Source organism: Nelumbo nucifera, chromosome 3, assembly GCF_055504915.1.
Source record: "Nelumbo nucifera cultivar China Antique chromosome 3, China Antique-T2T, whole genome shotgun sequence".
Taxonomy (NCBI): domain Eukaryota; kingdom Viridiplantae; phylum Streptophyta; class Magnoliopsida; order Proteales; family Nelumbonaceae; genus Nelumbo; species Nelumbo nucifera.
The window spans coordinates 37,691,500-37,712,985 of record NC_142651.1 but is presented as its reverse complement, the minus strand read 5'-3'; the positions used below and the strand labels follow the sequence as shown (position 1 = coordinate 37,712,985).

Below are 21,486 nucleotides of genomic sequence, written 5' to 3'. Positions count from 1 at the left end.
ACATTGAAATCCCCACCCAAACATCTCTCTATATGAATTCGGCCCATACACGTTAGTCAATACCCACTCCCTTCTATCACTCATCCTCTTGGCTTTTATTGATACTAAGTGTTGACCTATAAGTTCCTCCTGACAGTCAACTTCCTCATTCTTCCACATTGTAAGGATTCCACCCGAGGCACCCCACGACAGGGCAAAAATCCAACTTAGACCCCTGCAACTCCAAATACTTATCCACCTTTTATTCAAGTTCGAAAGCTTTGTCTCCTATAACATGACTATAATCGGTCTCTCCTTTCTTATCACATTCCTGATGATTCTCCTTTTCTTTGCACTTCCTAAACCTCTTACATTCCAGCAAAGCACTTTCATTTCACTCTTTTTTCCCCGACCCTAATTCAATCCCAAATCCTATTCTCCTCTTTTCTTCTCCCTTTTCCTATTTACAGTCTTCTCATAGGACACACCACAGGCTAGCCTTTCCACCTCCTTCATTCTTCTCTTTCTTTTTTTATCATCTTCTACCCCCTTTCTAAGATAGACCTTTCCTTTGTCGAACTTCCTTTTGGCTTCTTTTTGTTCCTTTCCTTTTACTTTGGGTACCTCTCTACAGCCTTCTTCTCCCTCATCCAAACGGCAGTCTTCCTTGTCCTTCTCTTGGGTACCTGCAATAACTTCATTTCCCCCCTCATCCTTTTCCAAAACCATCACATTAAACAATTTCTCCTCATTGTCTTTTCCACCACCCCCTCCTTTTTCTATTGCACATGGGTCATTATCCGCCACCAGTGACGTTTCAACAGCTGGAACAACAAAATCCAAAGGCCGAAGGTTACAAGGATCAAAATCAAATGAGTTTTGACAGAAAAGTGGGGGCGAAGAAAGAACTGGATTGAGAGGAAGGGGGGAAGAGACTCACTAATCTTGAATCTAGATTTCATTGATTCCTCCAAAGACAAACCCAGATGGCTCAGGTTCAAGTACAGTGTCCACCTGCGCAGCTGGGGGGAGTTGTTCCTCAAGTGGTTCCAAAGTCGGTTTGCAATGGAAACCCGTCTCCAAAAAACTGTCACCCTGTCTTTGTTCTTGATTTGTATCTATTTTCTTCTTTCTCTGAGAATCTCCTGTAGGCCTTCCACTTTCCGCAGTAAGGTTACCAGCCCCTGAATCCTGTATCTCCAGAGTCTCCGTACCAGCATCTTTAGAGAAGAGCAGTTCAGTTCTGAAAGCTTCAAAGTCTAAAAGTTTGCAGGTCTTTGTCGAGTTGATGCTACCAATACTTGACAGTAGATCACCCTCGTCTTCTTCCACATCTCTTAACACCTCCCAATCATGGTTCAAAGTATCGATACGATACGATCGAAACTCATATCGTATCGATACTTTGAACCATGCTCCCAATTTGAGTCATCTTCAGAGTCTCCTTGCGAGAAGGTTGCTTTCATAAGCCTCAAATCATCCTTAGAGCTAATTGCCACTAGAGTTGTAAATCGGATCGTGCCAGGCTTGGGTTTTCAGGCCCGTGGGCCGTTCTAGCACGGACCCACAGCCCAGCATAGCACGGTCCAACACAGCTCATTTTCATATAAATCAAATCTTAGGATTTTTTTTATTTTTTGTCTATTTTATTAATTTATTTTAAATTTTCATTATTTTTCAATTTTCTTAAAAAATTGTGCCTCTCATGGCCTGGCATGGCCCACAAAGTCGTGTCGTGCCAACACAGCATGGCCCGGTTTACACCTCTAATTGCCACACCCCAGAACTAAACCTCAACCTTCCCCAAATTTCTAAATTAATCCTAGGGATTCCACCTCCTTTATTGTGTGGCACCATTAGCATTCCCTCTCTTTTTGGATCAGTAAAGAAATGATTTATTAATAATTAAACTGGAGAGTATACAAAGAGGCTTCCCAAGTGGAGGGGCGAGATGCAGCCTCAATTATAAAGAAAATTACAATTGAGCCCAAAACTTATTTACCCTATGCACCCCTTGCTTAGCTAAGTAACCTGCTATCCCATTAGTCGGACTCCTTTGCCAACGAATCTTTACAGTCGTATTAGAGGTTAACCATTTGAATCTTTTCACAGCTTCCCTGTAGGTTGGTAGGTCCAAAAAATAAAGTCCGGAACTGTCATCCACCCAACTACCAGCTTAGAATCCACCTCAATTATCAATTTGTCCATATTTAGCTGTCTTGCAAACTGCACCCCCTGCAATACTGCTTGGAACTCAAAAAAGATAGAGTACCTCAAACCAACCAGGCCTGAATATAAAGCAACTATATGCCCACCCACTTCCCTGAACACAATCCCACTCCTGATGGCCCTGGATTTCCAAGGCTACAGCCTTCAAAGTTTGGTTTTAAGAAACCTTCTTCACGGGGAACCCAGGCTGGATTAGGCCTAGCTTTAGCATCTGCACAGTTTGCCACAGCTCCCCAATTCTGCCAAATATCACCAAAGTGGAAAAGGGAAAAAAGATTTAAGGTTTTAACCCAATATATAGCCCTTGTGATGAAACATTCACAAAGAACCTCTGTCCTTTCTATATCATTGAAAAGTCTAGCATCACTAGCATTCACTCTTTTGACCATACTAATCAGACTTGAACATGCCTTGCCTTGGTATTCTTTTTAAAAAATAAAATAAAATTTGTAAGATACTAGAACCCTTTTTACATAAATCACCAATTGGAGTAAAACATGACATCTGGGTTAATTGATAACATTGCAATTCATAAAGTACAAAATTTGAATTTTATGGACCTGTCTACCAAGTAACTGATGAGTGGACGAAGGTAGCTCCTCCAAGCACCATTGGTCCATGTGCCAGAGTGAAACCATGAAAGTGTAAAAAGTGCATCCAGATATTCTATTGCCTTCTCTCTATGTTTTTAAATCCTTGAAAAATCAAATAGCAACCTTATTCCTCTTCTCAATGCAAGAGTTTTCTCCCCTAGTCAATCACCAAATCTTCTCCAGTTCCAACCCATTAGCCATAGCACTTTAAATCCCTTGGGCATTGCTGCTGAAATGGTCAAATTATATTGCTTTGGTTCTTGTTGACCAACAAAAAGACCCATTAGCCACAGCATTCTTTTTGCTGCCACCACTGAAACCAGTCCATTTGGCCTGTTTCTTCATCAATTGTTGTTTCATAGGGATCTCTTTGCTTCTGCCTCTGCCACTTATCAAAGTATATCCATCTTTGTTTTTACAGAAAATCTCAACTGGTTTGAATTTTCAGATATTTCATGCCCTAAGATCTTGAAATTGCACGCCCAGGCAACAAGAAGGGGCTTAAATAAAAGGAGAGTGCTTAATTAAAGGTGGACACTTAACTTCTTAATTCTTATGTATTTTATAATTTATATGTTGTGCTTTACAGTGTTAATATAAGAAAAGTTACATCAAGCCATTTATATTCTTTCCTTTTTTTCTCATTTTGTTAGGGTTCAATCAAACATACAAGTCACTGCAGTGAGTTTGAACTCTGCAAGACTTGAACACAGAGATCAGAATCAATACAAGATCCATACAGGACTGTGACCAAGAAGCAGGTATTCTTTTTTCGTTTTTTTTTTCTGTTTTCCTTTTCTTTTCTTTTCTTTCTTCTTCTTCTTTGATGTAGGCAGTTGCATAATCTGTGCCTGCCTTCAAACCCGAAATGGACAGCTGTTAACCATCTCCCTTCTGATCCAGTTAAAGAATCAGTAATGTCAACCTCAATGATTGAATCTCTTCCTTTGCAACCTTGCATGTGGGATGTTGTACAAAAATTCATACTGTTTTTTTAAGGCAAGGTATTATATTGAAAAAGAAAGAAAACTGAATACACCATCCCATGTACAATGAGAGCCTGTACATTGGGAATATACAAAAAAGACCTGAGAAATCAGTTAAAAAGAAAATCTGGAGAGCATTGAAAGCCATTGTACACTTAAACCAAGAACACAGAAAGCCTAGACTTTTTTTCTTGACTGAAGCTACATCATTATATTTATTGTCAAAAATCCAATAGGTTCCTTTCCTTCCCTAGACCCCACAATATAGTAGCAAGAAAAATCCTCCAAAGCAGCTTGACCCTTACATTCAAACCCTTGAGAGTCCACCGTTGTAGAAGCTGAAGGACTAAAACACCAAAGCAAGACCAAGCCATTTCCCATAATTGATGAGAAAAACTGAAGAAGAATCCTCATAGGTATTGTCAACATCAACAATCCATACTAATGAATCTTTGCAAGGTCCATCCATACTGATGAATCTTTACAGAGTTAATTGCTTAACTCTGTAATGAAGCATAACACATCCTCTAATGAAACACTGTTCATTGTATTGATCTATTTGGCTCTTCTTTTTGTGACAGTTGTTATGTTTGAAATATTAAAATTTAAAATGAATTCTTGTTAATTTGTTAACAGTATGATGCTTTTACATGTTTTGATGTGAAATTATAAGTTATTTGATGAGTATTATTGTTAATTGTTAGTGTAGATGATAGCTAGTTACCATGCAAATTATGAAATTAGCCTAGGATTTGGGGGTATTTTATCTTCAAAACTCACTGCCACTCCCTAGTCGCTTAGCTTCGCCTTGGTGCCTTGACAATTACGGTTGTCAAAATCTTACAATTTATGATACTTTTCATGATTCAAATGATGAATCTAAAGGGTTTCTATTTGAATCTTATATATGAATCCTCTTCTACAAAAGTATTATGATTTATTATTTGAATCCTCTAATTTGATTCATGCAATTCAAATCAATTCAATTAAGACTTAGGGGCTGTTTGATCATGGCTGAAGTGTTTGAACTGAAAGACTTGCTGCTTTGTCTTTTAGTGAATAAATATTTGAGGGTATAACAAACAACCTTCAGCTTCAGCCATTATGGAGTTCACAACCTCCTTGATAACTTATTACAATAGATCCAATACAGGGTGTATCATATTGGTTTCCAACTTGGGTGGCATAGAATACAGGTGGAATGGCCAATATTAATGCCATTCCTCCCATATCGTTTGTTTGGTCAGTATCATACTGTATTGGTGCCGTATCCTATACCAGTTGGTATCAATTCCGTATCAACTGATACATATTTATATTTCAAATTGAATTTTAAATCATTAATTGTGCCAGCCCATTCAATTCCACTATTAGCCTATCATTAATTGTTCCTTAACGCATTTTATATTAATTGGAGTCTTTTTAAATTTCAAAATTCAAATTAAACACATTAATTACCATTCAAATCCTGCCAATACTCTCTTATTAAATACAAATTATAAAAAACAAGTACCATGTTTATAGAGAGATGTGAACCTTTGTCTTTCAAATTAAAGGTGTGAGCACATACCAGTAGGCCATTCCCCAATGCTATGCAAGTAATTAACTTAAATTTTATTTAACTTTGGGGCTACATGTAATTCAAATAAGTAGTGTTATACACGAATTTTCAACCCAAAAAATTAATAAAAGTGATCACTAAAATAAAGTTGTATGATATCCATATGTGTTTATGTCTTAGGGGCTGCTTGATAACAGTTGAAATGGTTGAATTAGCTTATTGCTTTGTCTTTTAGCGAATAAGTTTTCAAGGAACTTGTGGGCTCCTTAACGGTTGAAGCTGAAGTTAGGTAGTACCATACCCTTGAATATTTTATTATTTTCTTATTTTATCCACTAATAAACAAAACAATAAGTCATTCAGTTCAGCAACCTCAGCTGTCATCAAACGGCCACTTAGGCTTATGGTGAATATGGATTAAAAGTAGTGTCTATATCTATTTATCAAAAAACCTATAATATATATATATATATATACACACACACACACACAACTATAAAAAGTACGAATAGGGTCTAATATTTCTGAAATTTTTCTGGACTAAAATACCCCTTTTTTGAAATAGGGTTCCTATCTATTATGAGGGCAGAAAATGTAATTTGAATACTACTATTTGCTGCATTCAATTCCCTCTCATTAAATCCCATTTAAGGTATTAACTCTCGCTCACCCTCATTTAACCATAAATTTAAGGCATTTTCGTTTCTTTTAATTACTAAATTCCACTAATTAAATCCATACATAAATAATTCTAATAACATAAAAACTTGTACTTTTGGAATTAACTTGGAAAAGCATTATTTTTATCTAGGTGGTGGTAAGAAATTAAACAATTTTGGGTCAAACGGGCCAACCCATGTTGCTGCCACAATTAAATAATAAAAAATTAAAACTTGATAAAATGCAAAAAAAAAGTATAGAAATTAAAGAAAATCTTGGGAACATCTTTAATATTATATATGCATCATACTAAACAAGAATAAGTATGATAAATAAGAAATACTTTTCTTAATGATGGAAATGGAATATAAAATTTAAAACCAATTGGAAATAAAATTATTTTCTTATTCTCTCTCATTAAGTCTCTCATATCTAAGGTATATTCTCTCATTAAATCCTATATTTAAGATATATTTTTCTCATCATTAAATTCTCTTAATTAAATCCACAACATTGATTTTAATAGTATAAAAATAATTTGAAAACAAAACCATTTTCTTCCCTCCCAGTGGTGGGTAAGCAATTCAACCATTTGGGTCAAATGGGTTACCCAATAATGCCATAATCAAATAATAAAAAATAAAATAAATAATATATAAAAATACAAAGAAAAAAGAATTGAGCATATCTCTAATATTATATATTCATTATACTAAATAAAAGTAAGTATGAAATGTAAGAAATATTTTTATTAACGATGAAAATGGAACTACAAATCTAAAATAACCCTTGAAATTAAATTAAATGATGTCACAGTCAAATAATAATTTTTTTAAAATAAAAATACAAAAATAAAGAAAAAATTAGAGAACAATTTGGGCACATATTTGATGTTATATATTTATAAAAAACTAAAATATTGGGTCCATTTATAATATTATACATTCATTATATTGAACAAAAATAAGTATTATACAAAATTTTATCAATGATGGAAATACAATAACAAATGGTTTGGGTGGTAGGTTAGTGGTTTGGGTCAAATGGATTAATTAATGATGTTATAGTGAAATAATAATTTTTAAAAAATAAAAAGGTACAAAGAATTAAAATTATAAAAATTATAAAAAATTTGGACACATATATAATATTATATATTAATTATATCAAATAAAAATTAAGTATAACAAACAAACATTATTTATATAATGTAGATGAAATATATAATTTAAAATTGATCTAAAGCATGCTATTTTCCTATCTAGATGGTGGGCCAATTATCAAACTTTTCAAATAAACTCATGATGATGTCATAATTGAATAATAAATATTCTAAAAAGATAGAACACAAAAAATGAAAAGTATACAACTTTGTCAAAAACATTTGGGACATTTTTAATGCTATATATTCATCATATTAAATAAAATTTTGTTAAAATAAAAATTAATTTTATTTATGATGAAAATGGAATACAAAATATAATAATTATAATAATAATAATGATGATGATGATGATGGTGGTGCTGATAATAATTTTCATTGTAATTTAAAATTTTAGTGTGCAATGCACGTCCACATTTACTTGTGTGTATATATATATCAACATTATCAAAGTCAAAGTGTCAACTAGATAATCGATCAGTTGAGAGCCAGACCAACCACAACACCAAGTAGTTGTTTGATACTCATGATGTTGTTGGCTTGTTGCCTAGGATGACTTGTTGAGAGCCAGACCAACCACAACACCAAGTAGTTGATCTGGCTTGTTGAGAGCCAGATCAACTAGATTGTCTAGTTAACCATAAAGTCATTTTAAAGCTTTACTTTCTTGTTTGTATCTCTATCTATTTAAAATGATATAAAATGTGTTTGCATTTTTTTTATATTCATGTTGTTACTTTAAATATTTGTGGTGGAACATGGTTGGTTGATGGTATATAAAATAGGGAAAAAAACAAAATAAAAGAAGGCAGTGGATGAGTTCTTTTAAGTTTTATTTTAATCAGTGGCATCCTAGTATGGAGTTGATACACACAAAAGGGAGATCAAGTAATCAAGGTTGCACTTTCTATTGAGAGGTATATTGTATTTGGGTTTTCTTTCAAGGAAAGTGTTGGAGATTACAGGGATATATTTGTAATTTTGATAAATTTTGGGGACTTGTCTGTATTTACGGGAAAAAGAGGGGTCAATGTGAAAATTCAAAAAAAAGAGGGGTCAGTGTGTGATTCTGATATACTTTGGTCTTTTGTTTATTTAAGTCATTGGTTATATGGGATTAGGGTTGAGTGAGAGTGGACATTTTGCATCTCTTATTCTCATGGTATTGCAGTGGTGTAGGTGGCAAGAGCTTGTTAAAATAGCTGACCGCTCATTAAAGCAGTCAGTTGCTACTGTTAACAGTCAACTACTGGGTAAGTGTGTTTTGTGAGTTGGAAATGAGGGGGCGTGTTGAGGTTGCTTCAGCATCCTTACTTGCAAACTGAAGCTGGTTTTCCTACCTTGAGTTTGAGGGGGTGTGTTGAGAGATATATTGTATTTGGTTGTACTTGGGTTTATCTTTCAAGGAGAGTGTTGGAAGTTACAGTGATATATTTGTAATATTGATAATTTTGGGGACTTGAATGTATTTATGGAAAAAGAGGGGCCAGAGTGTAATTCTGATATAGACTTTTGCTTATTTAAGCCAATGTTTGTGTGGGAGTAGGGTTGAATGAGAGTGGACATTTTGTATCTCTTATTCTCATAGTGGATGTTTTCCCTCTCTTCCCATGGATGTAGACTACCAAGTCAAACCATGTTAAATCTTAATGCTCTCTCTTCTTTCTTCTTTCTATTTTCTTCTTGGTTTATTATTCTTCTTTCTTGTTGTTTAACATGCTCAAAGGCCCTTGAATAGATCTTTATTCTCAAAAACGCCCCCTCATGTGAAAACCCATCAAGAAGTATGGACAAGCACAAACCCATGACCCATCCATACCTTGTGCTGAAATTTAATTAATTATAGAGGAGACAACGAGGATCGAACACTAGACCAAGTGGTCGAAATAGGCTCTAATACCATCTCAATGAACCATTCAACCTAAAAGCTTAAGCTGTTAGGTGAGGCCTCGAATAGATTTTTATTCTCCAACACTTTTCTTTGGACTGTAAAAATTGTTTTTTATATTTTCAAAGCAAAGACTATAAACTAAATATTCAATATCACTTTTTTCTTTCATAGCTTGGAAAAGAAAGAGGTTCCAAATAGGCATATAGACCTAATCAAGGATATGTATGAGGGTGCAACAACCAATGTTAGAACACTTGTGAGAGAGACATCAGATTTTACAGTTAAGTGGGTCATCATCAAGGTTCAACACTTAACCCTTATCTTTTTGCACTGATCATGGATAAATTGACTAAACATATTCAGGAAGAAGTCCTATGGTGCATGTTGTTCATTGGCAATATTGTTTTAATTGATGAAACTAATGAAAGATTAAATACAAAACTAAGTTTATGGACAAATGCCTTAGAAACAAGAGGTTTTAAAATAAGTAGAGCTAAAACAAAATATATGATATGAAAATTAAATAATAATAGAAGTACAAATCAGGGTACATCTAGGATTGGGGACAAAGAGATAACTCAATATGACCTTTTTCAGTACCTTGGTTCAATAGTTCATAACAAGGGAGAGATTGAGAAGGATGTCATCCATAGAAATAAGCAGGATGGACAAAATGGAGGAGTGTATCCAAAATCTTATGTGATGGGTGACTACCACTTACATTAAAAGAAAATTTTTATAAACCAGTTTTAAAGTCAGCTATGTTGTATGGAACAGTGTGTTGGGCAGTCATAAAACATGTCCAATAAATGAATGTGACAAAAATATGTAATTGTGTGTATTGAGATGGATGAGTGGAACAACAAGAAAGGATAGGGTTTAGAAATGAAGCCATTCAAAGGAACCTACGAGTAGTTCCATTAGGTAATAAAATGAGAGAAAGTAGACTAAGATGATTTGGTAAAATGCATAGAAGACTTTTGAAGCACCAATAAAAAGAAGTGACTTGTTGCAAGTTGAAAATGCTAGGAGTAGGGGTAGACAAAAAGGACATGGGTCGAAGTAGTAAGAAATGAATTAAGCACTAATAATTTAACAATGGATATGGCATTAAACAGAACGAGAAATAGGATTCATGTAGTCCACCCCATATAGTTGGGACAAGGCATAGTTATAGTCTATATTAGCTTGATAGTATTAATATCATAAAATTTAGAGCATATGTAGGGGTAGACAAAAAGGACATGGATCGAAGTAGTATGAAATGAATTAAGCACTAATAATTTAACAATGGATATGGCATTAAACAGAACGAGAAATAGGGTTCATGTAGTCAACCCCATATAGTTGGGATAAGGCATAGTTATAGTCTATATTAGCTTGATAGTATTAATATCATAAAATTTAGAGCATATGTTTTTTATTGGCTATTCAACGCCTAGGCACCAACCAGTCATTGTAGCAATGAAAGGCCAAAACAACTTAGTCATCACCTCACCAAATTGATAATACAGATTTTTGGCACGTCTATGGGAAAAAACATAAATAATCTTACAATTTATGATACGATCACAATTTCCAAAAGATTGCCTAAGGTACGGAAACAATAACTTTCTATTTCATATGTTTGTACTAGAAGTGTGCTAAAATAAAATCCTATAGCAAATAAAGTCCAAATAGATTTCTAACACCAAAAATATGACGAAGCCTACTGATTAACCAAGAGCTAATGCCATATGTGTTAATTGTCATATAGTCTAAGTAAAAGACCTAAACAAAAAAAGAGACAATCGGGAATTAAACAAGCACTGCCACATCCTTGGTATCATTGATAGTCTGAACGAACTACAGGATTACATATTAATTCAGAATTCAACAATTCAGTAGCAATGGACATATAAAAAAAATAAAAATGCAAAATGCAACAAAACGTCCAATTTAAATACCTAGCGGAAATAACATAATACAGGTTCCCTTCTTTCAAATTAGATTCTGCTGCTTCAGTCAGTTCCTTTATAATGCGTTTTTCTTCCTCCGGAGTGCACGGCAAGCAGCTCGCTTCGTTGTCCATCAGGAAACCCGAATTGGAAATTGTCATGATCGATCAGAAAGCGGTTTCTTCACCTCTTTCTCCGATCAAAACTTTAAGAAAGGGAAAAAAAAAAAGCAATTACAGGTACACAGGTTTCAAACTCATCTATGTATTGCAGCCTCTGATCCCCAATATACGGCCAAATCTACCCTCAAAACAAGTCATGTAAGAGGGAGAAAAAAAAAACTGAGTGGGATGGGGATAGAATTTTGGGTTCGAGTATCAAATGAATCTCTGATTCCTTCTGTTCATAGGAGTGGGATGGGGATCGGAGGGAAGTGGGAAGAAACAAAGATTGCACGTGGTTTTAATCTCGTAGAAATTCAAGAAGAGAAAAGAGAAATACGAGGGAAATCCGACTTCTACTCCCTCATCGTCTCTTCAACTGTGTCCCATTTCCTCCCCTCGATCGGGTCACCAGTCACGCCGTCACGCGGAGCTTTAAATGGCAGCCCGCACCCCGCAGAGTGCAAATGGTCAAAATACAATTACAGGCAAAGGATACATTAAGGGGCCATTTAATAACGACCCAATGTCTTTTATTTATTTTCGCTTCAAAGAGAAACGACTGAACTGATTGTTATTTTGTGTTTTCAACTTTTCTGGGAATATTTTCGATTATTGTTATCCTCACTCTACTGTCAGCTCGAATTTTAAAATACGATAATTTAATGTCTAAACTTTTAAAAACGTGCCAATTTAATATCTACCCGTTAATCAACCATTAAGAAATATATGAAAATATACAAATGCCATTTTAAGCGTTATTTACATTTTTTTATCAATCATCCAAACATTGAGAAAAATGAATAATCCTAAATTCTTTTTTTTTATTCAAAAAAGGTAGAATCATCAGAATGCCCATCTTAATTCAACTTGCTTGAATAGAATAGATAAGAATTTGGGATTGTTCAATTTTTTATCAATATTTAAATAATTGATAAAAAGAATTAAATTATATTTGAAAAGGCATTTATCTTCTTTCAAATACTACTTAACGGCTAGTTATTGATAAGTACTAGACTGACACATTTTAAAAATTTGGAAACCAAAATAACAATAAGCCCAAAATACAAAGTATTAATCAGAATTTCTTTTTCCTTTTATTCTTCTTCTAATGACTTATTGTTTTATTTTTAGTGGATAAAATAACTGAACCGGGATATATTACAACACAGGTGTGTGAATACACATGGGGCTCACATGTAGGTTCATTGTATATGGAAGAGTGGCATTGTTAGTTTCCGTGTCAATGTTACCCTAAAATTTAGGGTAGTATCTCTTTATTACTCTAACTTTAAAATGTGTCAATGCAATACTTTTTAGCTCCTGAAAACTGTCCCTTTACTGCTTTTAATTTAACACTTTTCACGGACATTATAGTAGATTGTAAATTTATCAAATTGCCCTTTCGATATTACAAATAATAAATACATTTACATAACCAACGAATTGCCATTTTTATTGGATAGTAAATTTATCAAATTACACTTTCATATGTTGCCTATATTGAGAGGACCCGCTCTCGTTCGTCCAAGATTGTTAAGTGCCTGAGTCAAGACATTATTCACTATGACTCTAATGGATGACTTGAAGAGAGTTCGGATCGTCTGTCCCATCCAATAAAATACTACCACAACACCTATTTGTCTATAACTCAAATTTAATGAGTCCATACTTAAACGGCAGTCCGGACTCAAAAAACATTAAATTTTATTAAATCGCTCAATTTTAAATAACTCCCTTCTCCTTTCTTCTTCCTCTTTACTGCCACTACAATCAATTGTTGTCTTTCCGTTGTATCTCTTCTTCCTTCGGCCCTTTTTTCGCCTCAATTGACTATTCGATTCATGACTTGGCCCTGTGAGGCACGTGGCCCCAAACTACCGCCTTGCCATATCATTCTAATTCAGTCATGTCTTCATAGTTCAGCCGAGTTACACTATTATGGTGGCTCCCCATCTTCTCCTTTCAGCCACATCAACTAAACATCACATGGATGAGCACAATTACGGATAAAGAGGAATAAAGAAAACGACTCCGTTAGGGAATGGGACTCTATCTCGAATACCTCGGTGCCTAACTTCATCCCGACAACCCCAGAAGCCCAATCCGACCAGGACATGGATCTTTGGCTATAAAAAGGTACTCCATGCTCAAGGTAAGGGATCAAACTTTTGAGACCTACACAGCCACTTAGCTCGGACCGACATCCTTATAGCTCGGTCCGCCCATCCCACCACCTCCTACTAACTTGAGCGTCAGAGTTCTTATCTGGGGATAACTCCTCGGGTCTCTGACTTTTGTTTCCTTGATCACATGTCTTGAAGCGTGGCCTCGTCCTTGTAGCTCGGCCCCGCCATGCCAACAAGGACTATCTGATCGCCTTCCTCAGTTCGTGCACTACCTCGGATTGAGCAGGATCAGATTGGCGTCGTCTGTGGGAAGCACACAAAAAGCCTTTCTCGAAAATCTAATTCCTCTTCACGCAATTAAGGAAGCGATCAAGATGCCTAAAAACCAGCCTAAGTGATCAGCTAGCCATTCCCCGTCTTGGGAAAACCAACACTCCCCGCACCAAGAAGTCCCGCAACCTTCAGCCGCAGTTAGACCTGTTCATGGGTCGGGCCGGGTCGGGCTTGGGTCGGGCTTTTACTCTCCATTAACAGAAATATGTTAGGCCCGAGCCCGAGCCCGAGCCCGGCCCGACCAACGGGCCTACAACTTGGGCCCGAGCTCGAGCCCTAAGCCCGACCTAATAAAAAAATTAGAAATTTTCCCTATTCAATAATCAATATAAATCAGAATTTATTTACATTAAAAAAATATATAAATTCAAAATTTATTTATATTAAAAAAAGAATATAAAGAAGGGAAAGAGGATGTGGAGAAGAAGAATTTGGTTGGAAAAAGAAGGGAAGGAGGTGAAAAAAATAGGGGTATTAAACTAGGGTTTTTAGGTTTAGTTATACGTCGGGCTCGGGCCGTGCTATTTTGGCAAATCCCGAGCATGGCTCGAATTTATTGCGGATCGGGCTTTTTGGTCCAAGGTTAAGCCCGCGGGCCTATATACCTGTTCAAGCCCGTCCGGGGGTCGGCCCGGGCTGGGCCGGCCCGTCGGGCCACCCAACCCATGAACAGGTCTAGCCACAGTAGATCAAGTGCAGTTCTGAGCCATGCAGGAAAAGGTTGATAGGATCTTCAAATTCATGCAAACACTAGGGTCTGCTGCGCCACTCAACCGGGCCACCCCCCGACGCCCCGACACGCACAAAGGATGATTCTCGGACCGATGACCCCAAAGCGCGTTGGACAGACGTAAGGGCAAAGCGGCCTGAACATATGAGGCAGGACATGACCCAAAGGCCCACTACCACTGTCTGTTCTCGCGGACGGGACCACCGTAGCCAGACACACCAATCAGTGCGCATCCCCGCCAAAGAAAGGCTTGGCAAAAGGACGTCGCCCTTCAAGGTCTCCGTCGCCGAGTCAAGTTCGGTCAAGGATCACCCCACACGACCCAAAAGGAAGGTCGTACACACTACAACCCCGGATAACAGAGACGCCGAGATTAAGGAGCTTCAGCAACGTCTGGAAGAGTTAGAATGTACTTCCGCACATAAGAGTGCAATCCCCGCCGTAGATCAACCTGTGCAGGCCACCACACATATCACCAAGGAGCCACCCTTCGTCCAAGACATCATGGACGAGATACCCCCTGTCGGATGGCAAGCCCCCCAACTTGACAAGTGCGACGGGAACTCCGACCCCTTCGGCCATATTGCGGTGCTCCAAGCCTAGATGATGCTACATGGTGCGTCAGAGGGACTGATGTGCAAAGCCCCTGTAACCACGTTGCAAGGCCCAGCCTTGACATGGTACTCCTCCCTACCGTCAAGGTCTATATCGTCACGGGCACAACTGGAGACCCAGTTCCTAGCACAGTTCACAGCAAGTCAGAAGCATTGGAAAACCTCGGCCAGCCTCATGAAAATCCGACAGAGAAAGGCGAAGTCCCTTAGGGACTACCTGGCGATGTTCAACAAAGAAGCACTTCAAGTCAGAGACTTAAATCAATCAGTCGCGGTGACAGCCATACAACACGAACTCCGCCCTTCCCCGTTCAACTTCCTTCTCCATCTCCAAGAATCCTCCTCAAACGTTGGTCGCACTAATGATCCACGCACAGAAGTATATCAACGCTAAAAAGGCTTAGGCGCAGCTTAGAGACGAGGATGAGAAGCCCAACAGAAAAAGGAGAGAGAACGACGGGCAAAAGTCTGAGAGGTCAAACAGAGACCCCGAGAGGCAAGATTGTCGGACCGACCATAGACCTCGCACCCCTCCGCCGACCTATCAGAAGTTCACGCCGCTTAATGTTCTGCGGTCTGAAGTTCTGATGCAAATCCATGACCACAACTATGTCAGGTGGCTCGAGAAGATGAAGACACAAAGTAACAAGAGGAACCAAGACAAATATTGTGAGTTCCACAAGAACCACGGCCACGATACAGAGAATTGTTTTGACTTGCACAACCATATTGAAGATCTAATTAGGCACGTTTATCTCAGTGGCTTCATAGACAGAAAGGAGAAATCAGCCCAAGAAGAAAGAAGACCGGACGAAGCTTGGCAGCCTCCGCCCTGAGGCTCCCCAGCCAGCGTTGTCCATGTGATATCGGGGGGAACCGCCTCCGAAGGGAAAAGCAGCTTGGGACAGAAAAGATATGCTTAGTTGTGTGAGATCGACGACCGAGGTCACGGGAGGAGGCACGACACATCTATTACCTTCCCTGACGATGACCTCCGAGGAGTCCAGACACCGTACGACAACGCCTTGGTCGTCACAGCCTAAGTAGCGAACTTTGAGCTACGGTAGATCCTAATTGACACAGAGAGTTCTATCGACGTATTATTTGAAGATGCATTCGAAAAGCTCGGCATCGATAGAGAACGGCTTGCACCAGTTAGCACTCTCTTGATGGGATTTTCGGGAGAGTCCTTCCAGCCCACTGAGAGGATAACTCTCCCCCCCCCTTGATCAGGGATGGCGACGTGACTGCGACGACCATGGTAGATTTCATCGTGGTGCACTACCTCTCCTCTTACAACGTGATCCTCGGCAGGCCGACCCTCAATGCCTAGTAAGCCGTAGTCTCAACGTACCACCTCGCCATGAAATTTCCAACCAAGTATGGCATAGGGGTGGCGTGCGGGGACTTAGAAAACAGTGTGACATTGCTATCAGTTATCCTGCCGAGGACCACATCCAGTGACCGAGACATTGATGGCGGAAGCATATGACCTATGCGACAAAGTAAAGGCACAGCGCAGCCAACCTGTGGAGGACCTCGTCCAGGTCCCCTTATTTGAGGATGACCCCAAAAAGACGGTCCAAGTTGGTCCCCACTAGGCGACCACTTCCGAGAGGAACTTGTTCGACTACTGAGAAATAATGCTAACGTGTTCGCTTGGTCGGCAGAGGACATGCCTAGAATCGATCCCGAAGTTATCACACTTCGACTGAATGTCGACCCCCATTACCGACCTGTGAAACAGAAGAACATAAACTTTGCCTCAAAGTGGTGGCAAGTGATCGTTGTGGAAGTATAGAAGTTGCTCGACGGCGACTTCATTAGGGAAGTCAAATACCCTGATTGGCTGGCCAATGTAGTGATGGTGAAGAAGGCCAACAGAAAGTGGAGGATCTGCATCAACTTCACCGACCTAAATAAGGTTTGTCTCAAAGACAGTTTTCCCCTTCATCGGATCGACTAGATTGTTGACGCAACAGCAGGACATGAGCTCCTAAGCTTCATGGATTTCTTCTCAGGCTACAACCAGGTCCGGATGGACCAGAACGACCAAGAGCAAACAACCTTTATCACTAACCACGGCTTGTACTGCTATAAGGTAATACCCTTTAGCCTAAAAAACGCCGGTGCTACCTATCAACGGCTGGTGAACGAGGTATTCAAAGAGCAGCTCAGTAGGAACGAGGAGGCGTATGTTCACGATATGCTTGTAAAAAGCAAAAAGGCCGAGCACCACCTGGCCGACCTCTGCGAAGTCTTCGACACACTTAGAAAGTATAAGATGAAGTTAAACCCGACCAAGTACACCATTGGGGTTGGCTCTGGCAAGTTTCTGGGGTTCATGGTAAAACAGAGAGGAACCGAAGCAAATCTGGAAAAGATAAAAGCCATCCTTGACATGCCATCCCCCCGAACCCACAAAGAAGTGCAACGGCTCACCAGAAGAATAGCCGCCCTCGACAGGTTTATGTCCAAGTCCGCGGACCGGTGCCTCCCCTTTTTCAAAACACTCAAACGACCAAAGGATTTCCATTGGACAGAAAAATGTGAGTAGTCTTTCCAGGAAGTAAAGTAGTGCCTAGGTTCACCACCCCTCCTGACTAAGTTGAACCTAGGAGATTGCTCTACCTTTCGGCCGAGGATGAGGCCGTCAGCTTGGTATTAGTTAAAAAGAGAACCGAGTACAGAAACCAATCTATTACACCAGCAAGGTCCTCAACGGCGCAGAGACTCGGTACTCCAATCTCGAAAAGTTGGCTCTGGCCCTCATCATCGCAGCCAAAAAACTCAGACCCTACTTCTAGGCCCACAGCGTCCGAGTACTCACCAGCCAGCCCCTCAAGCAGGTGCTACAGAGACTGGAAGTGTCGGGCCGCCTAGTCAAATGGAGCGTGGAGCTGAGTGAATTTGACATCAAGTACGCACCCCGACCGACGATAAAAGCCCAGGCCTTTGCAAATTTCATCGTGGAATGTACAATTACCGTGGAGGAACCGGCACACTGCCCCCAGCGTGGACCCTCCATGTTGATGGCTCATCGAACCAGCAAGGAAGCAGAGCCGACCTTATTCTCCTCGACCTAGATGACGTAGTATTGGAACACACACTCATATTCGAATTCAAGGTGTCTAACAATGAGGCCGAGTATGAGGCCCTGATTGTTGGGCTCCATCTTGCTTTAGACCTCGGGGCACGACGGATCGAGGCCTTCAGCGACTCTCATCTCGTGGTCAACCAAATTCACGGCCAGTTCGAGGCTCGGACTCCCTCTTTGGCGAACTACCTACAAAAGGTGCAGGAGCTCATTCAGCAGCGCGAGCACTTCGACATCTAGCAAATCCCTCGGGCCGAGAATGTTCAAGCCGACGCCCTTTCAAAGTTTGCCAGCTCGCCGCAGTCCGACCTTGACTCAACCGTCCGGCTAGACACGCTGGCCCAACCGAGCATCACATCATCAGCCATCCTCATCCTTCCAGTGCAACATGGCTCATCTTGGATGGATCCCATAATCGAGTATCTTTGAGAAGGCACCTCCCCGGAAGATCGGGCAAAAGCAAGAAGACTTCAACACAGAGCAACCAGATATTGCCTGATATAGGGTCAACTCTACCGCTGTTCCCACACGCTTCCCGACTTGAGGTGCCTCCCCCCAACTGAGGTAGACTACATCCTTAGGGAAATACATGAGGCCATTTGTGGAGATCACCCCAGCGCATGCACACTGGTCCATAAGGCACTCCGACAGGGGTATTTTTGGCTAACGATGAAGCAGGATGCCACCCAGCTAGTCCAAAAGTGCGATAGTTACCAACGTCATTCTAATATACATCACTAGCCTGCGGCCCCTTTGAGACCGATCGCTAGCCCATGGTCATTTGCCCAATGGGGAATGTACATCCTCGGCCCCTTCCCCACCGCGGTTGCACAGAAGAAGTCCCTTCTCGTAGCAGTGGACTAATTCACGAAGTGGGTAGAAGCCGAAGCCCTGGCGCGCATCACCGCCCACAATGCCTGGAACTTCCTTTGGTAGGAAATCATCTGCCGCTTTGGTATCCCGCGCGTGCTCATCACAGGCAATAGAACACAGTTCACCGACAAGAAGTTTGAGGCCCTATGTGCCGACCTAAGGATTGATCGCTGGACTACCGCGGTACACCGACCTCAAAGCAACGGGCAGACCGAGGTAACCAACCGCATCCTACTACATGGCCTGAAAACACACCTGGATCAGGCAAAGGGAAGATGGGTTGAAGAGCTGTCGAGCATTCTTTGGGCTTACAGGACAACCCCGCGAACTGCCACTGGAGAGACCCCGTGGAGATAGGTTCCCCGACCCTTCAAATCGAGCTCTTTGACGAGGGACAGAATGACGAAGATCTACACGCAGAGTTGGACCTGGTGGAAGAAGCTCGGGACTGAGCACATGTGAAGATGGTTGCACAATAGCAGAAGATGGCATAACATTACAATTCTAAGGTAAGAAGACACGAATTGTCAAGACAGGCAACTTCGTTCTGCGCAAAGTCATTGTACCCACGCCAGGAGAAGGGAAGCTCGGGCCGAACTAGGAAGGGCCGTATAGGGTCACCAGAGTCCTCGGACCAAGCACTTATAGACTTTAAGACCTCGAAGGTCGACCAATTCCAAGGAGTTGGAACTCGGGAAACCTCAGGATGTACTACTAGTAGACCCACAAGCAATGAAAGTCTTTTTTTAAGCTACTTCTTCGACCTAGAGGCGTGTCCACGACCACCGCGCACACTACACACGCACATGCTAAGTCACACTGTCAACTGAGCTGACTCCGCCAATCCCCAAAACGGCTGAGCCCATTACTCCCACCTCGACAACACATTGCCAAGCATGCTACCCGACTCAACTACCAATAGCTAAGCCTAAACATGGAGGAAGAATGCCCTCGCCCACCAAGGCTTGAGGGTGGTCGAGGAACTCTGCACTACCGCTGCCTTAACGGTTGAGCTAGCTGGGAAACGGCTAGCCCTAGAAGGGCCCCAAAGGCTCCCGAGACCAGAAACTGAGCGTCTCATGGCTGAGAGCTCAGAAACCGAAAGATTTCAGATAACGACACCTCAATCAGCACAAAACTAGGGACGTCGAGGCATAGCCCGGCTAACGACACCTCGGCTAGCACAAGACTGGGGATGCCAAGGCATAGCCCGGCCGGCTACACCTCGGTCAATGGTAACCTCGGTCAGCACAAAACTAGGGATGCCAAGGCATAGCCCGACCGACTAGACCACGGCCAACGGTAACCTCGGTTAGCACAAGACTAGGGACGCCAAGGCATAGCTCGGCCGGCTACACCTCGACCCACAGTAACCTCAGTGAGCGCAAGACGGGGGACATCGGGGCTTAGCAGGGCCGGTCATGCCTTGGCCAGCCATACCTTGGTCGACTATACCTCGATTAACGGAATAGAATCATGAAGAACGAAGAAGATGCTCGAGGCACAGCCCAGCTTGGCCCACACAATAGCCCAACCGGCCTCACCTGGGCCAGCGAAAGAAAAATGGTACAAGTAACAAGAGGCCGAGGCATAGCTGAGCTCGACACGCGTAATAACCCGGTTGGGCATGCTTCGGCTAAAAAAAAATGCACATGCACAAGTATAGCAACAACAGCAAGAGGCATATATATATAGTCAACATAAAGATGAGCTAATATTCAACTTAAGATGGTCTATTACAATCGTTTAAGGCTCGACATACCAAGCCAACAAAAAAAAATAACACAGGGAATAATGAACATATGAGGCCACCGATCAGTCCTTGGCGGCAGAATCAGCAGCGCCAACAACAACTTCGGCCTCATCCTCAACTCTCTCGGCGGACCCTTGCGGAGAATTTGGATCAAAAGCGTACCAGCCTTGCGACTCATCGGCCAACTCCAGGTGACGGTGAAGGATCCTTCGTCGGAAAAGGTTGAACCCAGCCGCAAAGGAGGCCTCGACATACTCGTCCATGTGCAGCTACATCTCCTCTGACACCTTGTACTCATTGATGGATTCCCCAGCGGCCTCTTGCCTCAGCCTGTCCCGCTCAGCCTTGAGCTCGGTGATCTCCCGCTTCAGCTCTCGGACAATACCAGCTTGCTCAGCCAGTTGCGCCTTTAGCTCGGCCACTTCCCTCTCCAGCGCGGCTGACCGCTCCCCAGCAGCCTGGAGCTTGACCAATTGGGCCTTCTGCCGTAGATACTCGGAGTGTTCCCGCTCATACGGTGATCGAATGTCCCGAAGACGATCAACTAGAGCAACTACTACACAAGCATTATGCAGACAAATATGTTAAGTACATCGGAAAGGAGAGCAAAACACAAGGAATAATGAGAAGAGGATTTACTTGATTAGTAGACCGAAGCAGAGCACACTCCAAGGCTCCACTACCAACCCCGACCGATTCTCGAGCCATGGACATTGTCATGATTCCCCATAGTAATTGCTCGAGAACCTCGGGTGTCTCCAGATTGTTGTCCATGCGAACCAACCACCTCGACACGTG

At 41.0% G+C, this 21,486-nt stretch overlaps 1 protein-coding gene across 1 annotated transcript in view; it reads right to left on the bottom strand.

The window, feature by feature from the left end:
- LOC104593765 (ubiquitin carboxyl-terminal hydrolase 9-like) overlaps positions 1-11,655 on the bottom strand; it is a 63,734-nt gene extending 52,079 nt beyond the window's left edge. Inside the window, exon 1 of the mRNA XM_010253757.3 lies at positions 11,008-11,655. Coding sequence (XP_010252059.1) covers positions 11,008-11,159 — 152 coding nt within the window. The 5' untranslated portion in view covers positions 11,160-11,655. The remainder of the gene's footprint in view (positions 1-11,007) is intronic.
- Positions 11,656-21,486: the final 9,831 nt, after the last annotated feature.